The sequence below is a fragment of the Pinus tabuliformis genome, chromosome 2_1, assembly GCF_031772625.1.
Source record: "Pinus tabuliformis cultivar Carrire ecotype Pingquan chromosome 2_1, CPIR1, whole genome shotgun sequence".
NCBI classification, from domain to species: Eukaryota; Viridiplantae; Streptophyta; class Pinopsida; order Pinales; family Pinaceae; genus Pinus; species Pinus tabuliformis.
The window spans coordinates 364245708-364257776 of NC_142299.1; the positions used below are offsets into that span (position 1 = coordinate 364245708).

Sequence of the window (12069 nt, forward strand, 5' to 3'; positions counted from 1 at the left end):
TCCTATCTCAAGGAAAATATGTGGTAAATATATTTGAAAGATTCGGTATGATGGACTGCAAGCCTGTGACTACCTCGAGGATCTTAACTTTTAGAAGTTATATGGTAGTGATGTCGGACCAGACTTGGGAAATGCCTCTGAGTTTCAAAACTCATTCGCATTGATGTTCTTGGTGAACCTCCGTCCGAACATATGTTTTGCAGTTAGCATTGTGAGCTCATATTTGGTTGAGCCTCACTGGATTGATGCCAGGAATCTTCTGAGATGTCTTCAGGACACAATCTCTCATGGATTAAGATACACTGCCGGAGATGTGAGACTACTTGGATATACTGATGTTGATTGGGCAGGCAGTGTGGTGGACCGTAAGAGCACTTCCGGGTATTGTTTCACCTTGGGATCTGCTTCGATATCCTGGATGAGCAGGAAGCAGAAGTCGGTGGCTTTGAGCACCACCGAAGCAGGATATATTGTTGCTAGCATAACCTCGTGTGAGGCAGTCTGGTTGCGAAAGCTCTTCAGTGAGCTGTTTGGATTTACATTGGATACCACTGTGATTCTTTGTAACAACCGGAGGTGGGATTCGATTATTGAGGAATCCCGTATTTGTCAATTGCTCCAGCAGATAGACATCATCTGGGATATGGTAAGTCGATGAGCAAGGAAGCTCCATCACATTAAGATGATGTACAGGTTGATACACCTTGTCAAAGCCCCGAGGAAAGATCTAATCTGTGATTTTCCCAAACGACTTGGAGTCGGCAAGAAACCCTTGTACAAGGGTCCTGCATGTTGCATACATTGAGCTCTGGGAGCTCTGAGGGCTTGCGGTTCCTACTGGAGCAACATATGACCACAGGGTGACTCACTCTCCCCTGGTGGTGCACACTGGAACAAGATGATTCGCTCTCTTGTGGGACAAGATGATTCGCTCTCTTGTGGAACAGGATGATTCGCTCTCCTGTGTAGCAGGATGATTAGTTCTCCTGTGAGGCCTGGATTGATGTGTTCTCCATGGTAGCCTGGATTGATGTGTTCTCCACGACGATTGTAGCAGGATTGATGTGTTCTCATGTGAGGACATGATTGATTAGTTCTCCTGTCGAGGCATCCTACCCATGCAGTCTGGGACTCATGGGAAGTACCTCTCATCTGATCAATGAGCAGGGAAATGAAGTTAGGGACCATAGTAGTACCGATGGACGCATCGTTGTATCTACCGTACTCCCTACGCTAGGATGACCTCCATTGATCTGGGATCAATGATACTGGTCTGGGACCAGTGGTAGGAGTTGTACCATACTATGACGCTGGCTTCGGGTTGGTTGAGACTGGCCTGGGACCATTGGTACATACTCCGAGACTGACTTCGTGTCAGTGCAGTACTGGTCTGGGACCAGTGAGAGTGGTACATACTATGACGCTGACTTCGGGTCGGTTGAGACTGGTCTGGGACCAGTGAGAGTGGTACATACTATGACGCTGACTTCGGGTCGGTTGACACTGGTCTGGGACCAGTGGTACACTCTCTGAGACTCCGATACTGGTCTGGGACCAGTGGTAGGAGTGGTACTTACTATGAAGCTGACTTCGGGTCGGCTGAGACTGGTCTGGGACCAGTGGTACGCACTCTGAGACTGACTTTGAGTCAGTGGAGGATGATACTGGTCTAGGACCAGTGGAGTTGTACTCACTATGACGCTGACTTACTATGAAGCTGACTTCGGGTCGGCTGAGACTGGTCTGGGACCAATGGTACGCACTCTGAGACTGACTTTGAGTCAGTGGAGGATGATACTGGTCTAGGACCAGTGGAGTTGTACTCACTATGACGCTGACTTCGGGTTGGTTGAGATTGGTCTGGGACCAGTGGTACATACTCTGAGACTGACTTTGAGTCAGTATGATACATCCTCGATCATTTCTTCTTCATAATTCGGACAAAAGCAAAGCAGAACAGAGCAATGCAAGAGCAGAGCAGGGCAAGGGTCAGGCTGCACAGGGCAGTGCATTTGATGGATGAATAGTAACGACCGATAGACAGATTGTAGATGAAGTTCTCCATGGTTGAGAGGGAGTGTTAAAATTGGCAACCAGGGAAAAACTTCATGTGGGTCATCTTATTCATGGCTGATAATATTTTTATTAGATTCCTCTCGTCGAGAGGTGTAGGATTGATATAAAGATCGTCCGATTCCGATAAGTATTCATGGAGATATGAATTTATTTTGATTATGGAATTATTATCAAGCCGGCCTACAACTCATGTAGGCTCAGAAACCCAACAGTCGCATCTATTCACCCACCAACGTTGTGTATAAATATAAGAGGACTTTTCCTCATTTAGATTCACTCATCTCATCACATCTCTCTCTCTCTACTGCGCAGAAATGAGTCTCTTCTCTACTGCGCTGAAATGGGTCTCTCTCTCACACATGTGAAGCCGGAAGCTGTTGAATTTGAAGCTGTAACTGTAGAAGTAAAGATTGACTTGCGTGGCCTAGAAGATCTCCTCATCTGAATTGCGCTGTAGGTTCATCTGAACCGCCTCTAAAAGCCGCAACTTTTGGTGGTGGAATGAAGTCAATCCGACGAACGATTTGCAAGATATCCACTGCCCTAGTTTGAAGCCGGAAACCGCTGAAACTGAAGCTGAAACTGCAGAAGTAAAGATTGACTTGCGTGGCCTAGAAGATCTCCTCATCTGAACTGCGCTGTAGGTTCATCTGAACCTCCTCTGGAAGCCGAAACTTTTGGTGGTGGAATGAAGTCAATCCGACGGTCGGTTTGTGAGATATGGTCTGCCCTAGTTTGATAATGAAGCCGCTAATGCTGATGCTGCTGATCTAGGGTTTGCTACTGCTGATATGAATCAGATTTATTGTACTATTTCTCTCTACTGAATTATTGAAGATAAAAGAAGATTTGATCAAAGGGTTTCCCCACACATTGTGGGGTTTGTCCCTGGCTAGCCGCCACATCTTGTGTCTCTTGTCTTGGCTTGTTTTCTGTCGATCGTTTAATGTTCTATCTGCACTTTACTTTATGTACATGTGATTGCTAATCGGTGGAATATAATAAGAAAAAGAAGTAAACTGTTATAAGCATAGAACATACCATAACTTAACAGGTAAAGAGGGGAGATGTTATGAGAGAACACCTTCCTCGCTAAGAGGGAGTGTTAGTTTTTGTAGCATCAAAGAGGTTTTCTAGTCTCGATTTGTGTCTAAGAGGCTAAGGAACATGAAATCTCCAAAACTTAGAAAATGATTTGCGAGATAAGCTTGCGAAACATTTTAATTAAATTAATTAGCCATCAGTTAAATTTTTCTTAATTCTAACTTATAGGAAAACTAGTTAGTTAATGGGAATTAATTAAGGAAGATCGAGAATGCTGTAGAAACTCACATGGATCGAGTTTAAGATGATCTTTAGCTGTTGATGAGGATTTAATCATGGCTATTGAAGCTCCAACGAGAGATTATAAGAGCAAGTCGATGGGATGGAGATAGACACAAGGGGGAGAGTGAATTATCCAGGTAGTGCAAATTTCCCAGTACAAAGTGATTCAATGAGGGAAGAATTCGAGCCAGTGGAGGAGCATCAATGATTTAGGGAGCAACAACAGAAAGATCTGGAGAATTTTCCAGTGTCACTCCACTACCAGTTTGGTAGGAGAGAGGAGGCCAAATATTTTTGCAGAGAGGGCTGCATAGCTAGTGCGAGTGAGCTAGAATCCAATGCGAAATGTCAAAAAGGGGGTTGATTGAGTTGCTAGAGGCCGAAAGATTGTTTGGAAGGCAGAGCGACTTCATTCGAGGCAGAGGGAGGCAGGACAACTCATCTGGAGCCAAATAGGAGGTTGTACGATTTTCCCAAGCCAGGCTGTGCAAATTATCGCAGAGCGAGTTGCCAGTGAGAGAGTTCAAGCAGGCCAAAGTGAGGCCGAACTGTTGCAGAAGGGAGAAAATTTCTCCAAATTATTTTGCTAGTATATTTTCTGGAGGATTGCCAATTGGGCATCCATATTATTGTACTTAGATTTTTACTACTACATAATAATAAAATAAACCCTCATTTGCTGCATCGATTCTCCTGTTGGGTTTTTCCAGGGACGCCAGTCCAAAAGTTATTGTGTCGATTTTATTGTGTGCGCATTATTTTCTCCTCTTCCAATTTATTTTCCGTAGCGTAATTTATTTTTGGTGAAGATTGCAATTGTGAGTTTATCAATATTTTCCATAATAACAAATAAACTACAGAACAACTAGGAGATAAATTTCCAGTTAATAGCAATCAAGGAATTTTCACACAATGTTCCTGCTTGAGATAAATTTCTCAACAGCGACCAATGAAAGGTTAATAATGTTAATTTTTTGATAGTTAGGATAGAACAACTAGAAGATAAATTTCTAGTTAATAGCAATCAAGGAATTTTCAGACAATGTTCCTTCTTGAGATACATTTCTCAACAACGACCAAGGAAAGGTTAATAATGTTAATTTTGTGATAGTTAGGACAATTAGGCGTGAAAGTCATTTTACTTCATTTTAATTTTTTTTTATCAATGATGCCTTTAATAAAACAAACTCCTTGGGTTTCTTTCACAGAATGATCGTGAATCATTAATTTACAAACAATTTTTTTTTTTTTTCGAGGACTAGTTCAACTGAACATCTAATAGCTTTATCTAAACTTAATACTCTGGTTATCACCATAGCCATGCCAATTTAAAAATAAGGATCCAATACTCGTACAATATGGTTGACTTCACTGTAGTGCTTTTGGATTATAATTGATTGACTTCATCGTTGTGCTTTTTACTTCTGATGGGATCTGCTAGGTGTGTCACTTTCAAGAGCCAGAGACAGAGCAACACCTCGTTTTTAGGTGCCCCAAGTACTACGGGATCAGAGGGGGTGCTACCACTGCCTTAGTAGAGGTTCAAGAGGATCCATCTCTACCTTCTTTTGGTATCCTGACTAGAGATGCCTACCCCTCTTCATTAGGGATATATTTAGACATAGATCTCAGATCCTACATACTCCGCCACACTCAGAGATGATTTGGTCTACACACCATACTTTCAGGTTGATCTAGCTGATTGAAGAAACAAGTGACGAGTTGAGTTCCAGATATTTCATGTAGTAGAATAGTGAGACCTCAGATCTCCCCTAGCCCCCACCTTTGGGAGGCAAGCTGGTATCCTTGAGACCATTGTAGGGGTGCTGAAGAGCACATCAGTTCACTCACATTTAAACCCAGAGCGTTAGAGAGATTAGTTCTACAAGATTCTCAAGGAGGGTGCCCCCCTCCCCCAAACAAACTCTCCAACCCCAATAGAGCAACCAAAGACTTATCCAGAACTTCTTTACTTCATCCTCGGATGCTAGTAATATCCCTCACTCCTACATCTCCCCTAGAATTGTGCAGCTAGACACCTTGTTGGTTCCAAAGGACTCTGATAGCGAGCCAATGCCATTGTTGCCCCCCCTTACTGTCGGCTATTAGACTCGGGCATTCTTGACATTATTGATCTACAGCCCTAGACTTATTCACCTAGTCTTCTACAACACTGGGATCTTTGATCCAGTTATACATGTGTATGAGGCCGTCCTATTGTTGTATCCTTCTTTACTTCATTTTATCCTAGACTTAGATTTGACATTTCTAGGAGTTGTGTTTGCACTCTCAGATTGTACTCTACTGGATGTATCCTTTAGTCTCATTGACCTACTTTTGTGGTCATTTGTTAGACATTAATAAAATTATCTTATCTTATTTGTAATTGATTTCTGAAGGGATGCATATGTTTCAAGGTGATTACCTTTACAATTGAAGTCCCTGGCCAGCCATATATAAAATAGGGTGCAAGATGCATGCACATATCGGATGGGAGGCCATGTATTCATTTTCGTTTATCTCATGACAGTACCATGTCAAAGCATTCTATTATCTCATCACAACGCTATGCCAAAGAATTCTATGCTGATTTTGTGCCTTCTGGTCAATGAACAACTCTTTCCTCCTATGAGGTATGCTCGGCAAGGCAGCCAAGTATCTTCATGCACTTCATGACAGTATGGATGGTATTTCATACATCCTGAAAGGACAATAATAGATAAATGTTGCAGTTACCTAAGAAAATACATTGCTTATTGCGTCAATTACCATGCTAATTCTATTTATATGGATGCTGTTCTGACCTTGCTTTGCTTTATCTTCGTTTTGGTTGGGTTGTTTCAAGAAAACCAAAAAGTTCATCTAGTCTATTCCAAACTGCAAAGGTTCATTGCATTTTTGACAGATTTGCATCTACACCCTTGTGAAACTATTTATGACTTGTGCTCTTTGCAGAAGCTTTGTTAACAAAATTTTCATATCTATGGTTATAGAATGGAATTAAGTTTCATCTGAGATGCTCATAAAACGATGGAATATTGTGTATCACATTTGCTACTTATACTTTCTTATATGTAGTTTGTAGTGATGTCAAAAGACTTAGGTCCTTACCTTACTAACCTTATCTTCTACTTCTTTAAAGGTTGATTGGTATCCTTGGGGAGAAGAGGCCTTTGCAAAAGCTCGAAGTGAAGAAAAGCCTATATTTTTGTCAAGTATGTTCCATATCCATTTCTTATATAATTTCATAACATTATTATTTCTTGCGTAAAATTTTTCTTCATAGAAATTTAATGATTATCTAGATCATGTCTTGATGAACTGACTATGCGTTTGATGTGGTTGCTGGTTGGGGTTGGGGTTGGGGATTGGCGGGCTACTTGTGTGGTACTGTTGAAGTTGGATACAGCACCTGTCACTGGTAAGTAAATGCAACTTGGAATTTGTTAACTGTAGCGAGCATTACTTTTGTTCTGAAACCATGGTTCTGGTACAGATGTCTTTAGTGGTCCTAGTATTTCTGATGGGAAACTGATGTCTTTCCCCCATGTCAAAGACTATATTATCTCCAAAATAATTGAAAGAAAATGCGTGTGGACTGTTTCAGGCAATATAAGCTGACCAGAATCTTGTTTTGACATTCGTATTATCTGCAATGTCGAGTGTCTTCATGTTGACATAAATGAAACCTAAAGGGAAACAACAGGAAGCCTTGGTCTTGGAAAATGATGTAACACGTTTTATGAATAAATATTCTCTCGATTTTCATATATCTTTTGAACCCAGCAATATATAAATTCTTTCAGCCCAGTTCAAACACGTGCTGTTTCCTTTCTTGTAATTGATGGCATTTCTCAATATATGTGTCTGGAAGAAGGTAACGAATTATTGCCTTGGTCAACCTGCTAAATTGGTTTTGAATCTGCTATTGTTATCAAAATAATCGCAGGTATCTGTCCAAGCTGTCTTAAATTACAGATATGCTCCATTTTTTTTTGTCTGTTGCGAGGTCAGATGTAGTTCATCGAGGTCTTCATTACAAACTGATTTTGATTAATCTTGGATTGAAAATATCTCGATTTTTCACGCATGTAATGTGATTAGTTACACTTTGTTTGCAATTTTTTTGATATGTAACAAAGGTCTATCCACCTTTCTAATTTTCAGAACCATATAAGAAATCTGAAAGATTAAAGTGTACTTAATGCAGTTTGATATAGAGAATGGATGAAAATTAGAGGAAGAAGATGGTGATGTTATTAAGATTATTATAGTTTAATACATGCTTCTAATGCCATGGTGAGAACGGGGCACCTAATAAGTGGTAAGTTTTACACCTCAACCTGAGTCTCACCAGCTCAAAATTAAAAATCCAAGTCAAATGCTGTTGAGACATACAAACATCTTTGTAAAATTTCTATGGAGTGGTTGGTAGTTGGTATAATAAGATGCTTGATAAATATGAGAAGGGATGGAATAATAAGGGTCTTACTGCTTAGTTACAAGTTTTAAACCTAAAAATAGACAGAACAGCCATATGCGAGATCCCATAGGCAATAGGTATGGGCTGTTAAATGACATTATTATCTCAATATTTTAAAGCAATAATGATTCTGAATGGATCATTTATAATTTGGCATCTATCTTGGTACTTTTTGTGTAGAAAAATTGGGGAAATTGGCTTGTAGGCTTCATTTGTGTGTTCATTTTAGAAGTAGGCTTAGTTTTGTGATTTGGGCTTTAGAACTTTTTAGAGCCAGTTTGAGACATCAAATGGCACTTTTTGGGGTCAAAACTTTGTGGGCATAGCTCCCAACACCTCGATGCCATTCTACTCATCAAAATCTTTTCAACGGTGCGAAATTAATCTAAATCAGAGATTATATGTGGAAGTTGTGTCTCCCGCAAGTTGACCTACCTTGTTGATCTCCACGCTATCAAGTGGATAGTGTGTTGACCTCCATTATCCGCACATGTGGGGCTAGTCACTTGTGGACTTTCAAGAAGATTTTAGAAGTTTCAAAACCCTAACACTAATTGAGCTTTGAGGAATGCAAAAACCCTAAGCCTAGATGAATATCAAGCTATGTTAAATAGTAGGCTGCTAGGGAGAGAAGGGTTTCCAATTTTTTTTTTGTATTATTATTGTTCTATAGTTGAGCATGTTGAGAAATCATGTTTACTGTTCATAAGGGTAGATTTCTCTTCTTTGATAATTGCTTGTGAACGTTGTTGGCTTCTTATTAATGTTTATTATGTTTTCTTCGTCAAACAATTACCGAACATACAAAACATGAAGATCACAAGAATACAAAGAACACAAGATATAGTCTCCAAGCTAGGGCAAAACCCCTCTAAGGGGAAAACCAGAAAAATTCTCATATAAAATCAGATCAAAGTGAGATATCCAAGATCCATGACCTCAAGATGCCAAGTCAAGCCCTCCTTCCACATGGAAAATCCATCAATAGCAAGAGACCAACAATATGTACATCATCAGAAACATACCTTCAACAAGAGATGTGTCAAGGCAAAACTTCCACAAATTTGAGCATTAAGATAAACCCTTCTTTACTTGTCAATTTCAAACTTCGGCCCTCCTTTCTTCTGCGATATTTCAGAACAGATCATGCGAATTGTGTGTGTCCAAATGAGCTCAATTCTCCCTCTATTTATATTGTCCAGAGGGGTTTGAATAGACATGTCTTCTGGGGCAGGGCCGACTTGGCATCTAGAGGCAATTTTGACCCAAATTACATATTTGAAAAATCTTTTTCCATGCTATAAATAAGCCTTTGACTTTGACCAATACAAATAATAATGAGCATGAAGAACATTCTTCAATAAAATAATAATTTAACTTGAGCATGAAACCCAAGCTTGATTTTTTTTTTTGATTTTACATTAAATATACAATGACATAAATACAATAATAATTATGAAGACTGAACCTAGTTACGTTTTCCAACACTTCCTATTAATTAGAGAGGTATTCATAATTACACTACCGGTACAAGGATTCTCTCAAATTGAAATATTCTCATAAGAAGTGTCAGATTTATAAGCCATCATCAGGCATCAACATCATGACCAACATTGTCAAATTGCATATAACGAGGTCTTGATTAACAAGCTCTAACTGTCCACTAGATTAGAGCACAATGCTGGGAGGCATACATATGGACACCACCACAACCACCTCTCAAGGCACATACCCCATCTGGATGTTCACCAGGAATGTCCTTACAAGAATATTCTTATCTTGGATTCCCAATTCTCAAAGAATATCGTTCCTCTTCGACCGCTCTTGTCTTGGATGCCCTGTCCAATCCTCAAAGAGTGTCAGTCCACGAGATTACTTCTATCTTGGATTCCCAATGCTCAAGTATCGGTCCTATATGCTTATCCAATCCTCCATTCTCCCCACCAGTCCCTTCACTAGACGTATGGCTAGTAGTCCTGGGCTAGTGCATGACACATGGAGAATACATTATCCTTTATCACTCCCTCTCAAACCCAGGGAGACATAACCGCAATATTTAGCTAGTTTCATACTTTATCAGCGACTATGTTGCAGGAAACGTGGGGTAGGAGGGCGTTTCCGTATGGAAACGAGTACGAAACGCTGAAACGCGTTTGGTACGGCCCTGAAACTGGCCACGTTTCAGTTTCGTGAAACGTGGCAGTACGGCCTGAAACGCGTTTAGGGCCATAAGACCCACGTTTCAGCATTTACTTGTGTTTTTTTTATTTTTTATTTTATTTGTTTTCTAATCTATTCTTATGTTAGCCTAGTGACTTCTAGTTGCTTCCAGATGCCTGTTTAAAGTTATAAAAGTGAACTTTTGCCCTAGTGTTGATATGCAATTCATGGTAATGTTAAATTCTTAAAGTAAAAGTGATATTCTCCTTTATTTTTCATTTTCATCCTTTTACTTAAATTTTTAACATTACCATGAAATGACTCAGGATGTTTGAGAGTGGTTTCGCCCTCATTGGATTTCATATGGAGAAAGTAGAATTTTAGATCTCACTCAAAATCCAGCAGACTTATCTGTTTTTCAGGATTTCAGGATTGGGGGGATTGCAATGTTTCCATTGGATTTTATCATGTACTATGGTATGGAACTTGTATTTAATCGAGAGAACAAAGCCCTCTATGCAGGGGAGACTCCCAATAATCAAGAGAATGTAGGGTACTAGGGTATGAAACTTGTATTTAATCAAGAGCACTAAGGTCATTCGACTATGTAGGAGGAGACTCCCAATCAAGCACGAGACAAAAAATTAGAAATTTCTCGTGGCTGATTTTGGATATTTCTATTTTCATTATGTGATTATTCATGAGTAAATGTGATGTAAATTTAGATACTTATAGTTTATGCATTGACAATTGACAATTGACAATTTTATCATAATGTAATAAATTAGAATGTATCATATATGCTTTATGATTGCACATATTTCTTAAATGTCCTAATATATATATATATATATATATATATTTGCGTTTCCCCGTTTCCAAAATTTGGGGAGGTCGCGTTTCGTATCGCTTCCCTTTCGGAAACTCGTACCCGTTTCGGAGTTTCGTGCAACCTTGATCAACGACTTATTCTTCCGTGGAGATATAGTTGTAGCTGCAGGGCTCCTTTCTCACATTACATCATACTTGAGCTTTGACCTTCCTGGATGTCAAACATTTTACGAAGCTAAATTCTTTCACAACTTATCTTCATGACAGGGTTTCTCGACTCCTAACAGTGTTACATCATATCAAACTTTGATGTTTCTGGATCTTATCAAACAACTTTATCATCAAATGGTTCATCTGTCATCTTCAAGGAGCCAAACTTCCTCACAATTGCTAGCGCATGCCTTTTATTCTTCACAGCAAAGTTCTGCCTCATATTCTTCAAATAGTCATATCAACTTTCCAATATCAATTCTGCCCTCATACTTATCCAAACCATCAATAGTGCCATCCACACAATCCATGTTTTCCATGATTAAACCACGTAGCTGTAGGTACATCAATATCATCCGACAAATTATCTCAACTGCTATCTTTCCAGCCTCTACACATACTTTTTCAATATGTCTTTCCAGGGAGCCAAATCATATTCCATCATTATTAGAGTTGCCAGATCACAATAGCCTCTTGTCAAGGTGCGTAATTCTTCTGCTACTTACTCCCTCTGAGATCAACATTCCTTTGCATGGGCTCTCTTCATATTGTAACAAAGTTTTGGTTTATGCACTTCAACTTTCAATCATCAATTGATGTGAACGAATCAATCAACGAGCTTCAATATTGTATCTATCAGGGTCTTTATAGCTCCTTCTTTCCATCTGAGGTTAGTAAACTTCTTGCCATCTAATAGTCTTCTTTGATGTGTACATCATGTTGCTCCTTCCTTCACAGTCTTTTATGTCCTTAGTCAAACTTTAGATACAACTTGCCTTGACCTTCTAACCTTGGTTAGAAGACTTATGAAAGAACAAGGAGACAAAATATAAAGACAATAACATTAGTAATAATCAAGAAAGATGTTAAATAATTATCTCTAGAGGAAAGTTGATTCCCTCTTAATCTTGGATCATTTTTCATCAAATGTTTTCTTCACATCAACATGATATAATACCTGTCATTCTAGGTTCCTTTTCCTT

At 39.4% G+C, this 12069-nt stretch overlaps 1 protein-coding gene across 4 annotated transcripts in view; it reads left to right on the forward strand.

Moving 5' to 3' along the window:
* Positions 1-12069, forward strand: part of LOC149200374 (catalytics) — a 347379-nt gene that overhangs the window by 51621 nt on the left and 283689 nt on the right. For all 4 annotated transcript variants that reach the window (XM_089402703.1, XM_089402702.1, XM_089402704.1 and 1 more), the window contains exons 3-4: positions 6545-6617; positions 6802-6823. In XM_089402703.1, the coding sequence (XP_089258829.1) occupies positions 6545-6617; positions 6802-6823 (95 nt within the window). The remainder of the gene's footprint in view (positions 1-6544; positions 6618-6801; positions 6824-12069) is intronic.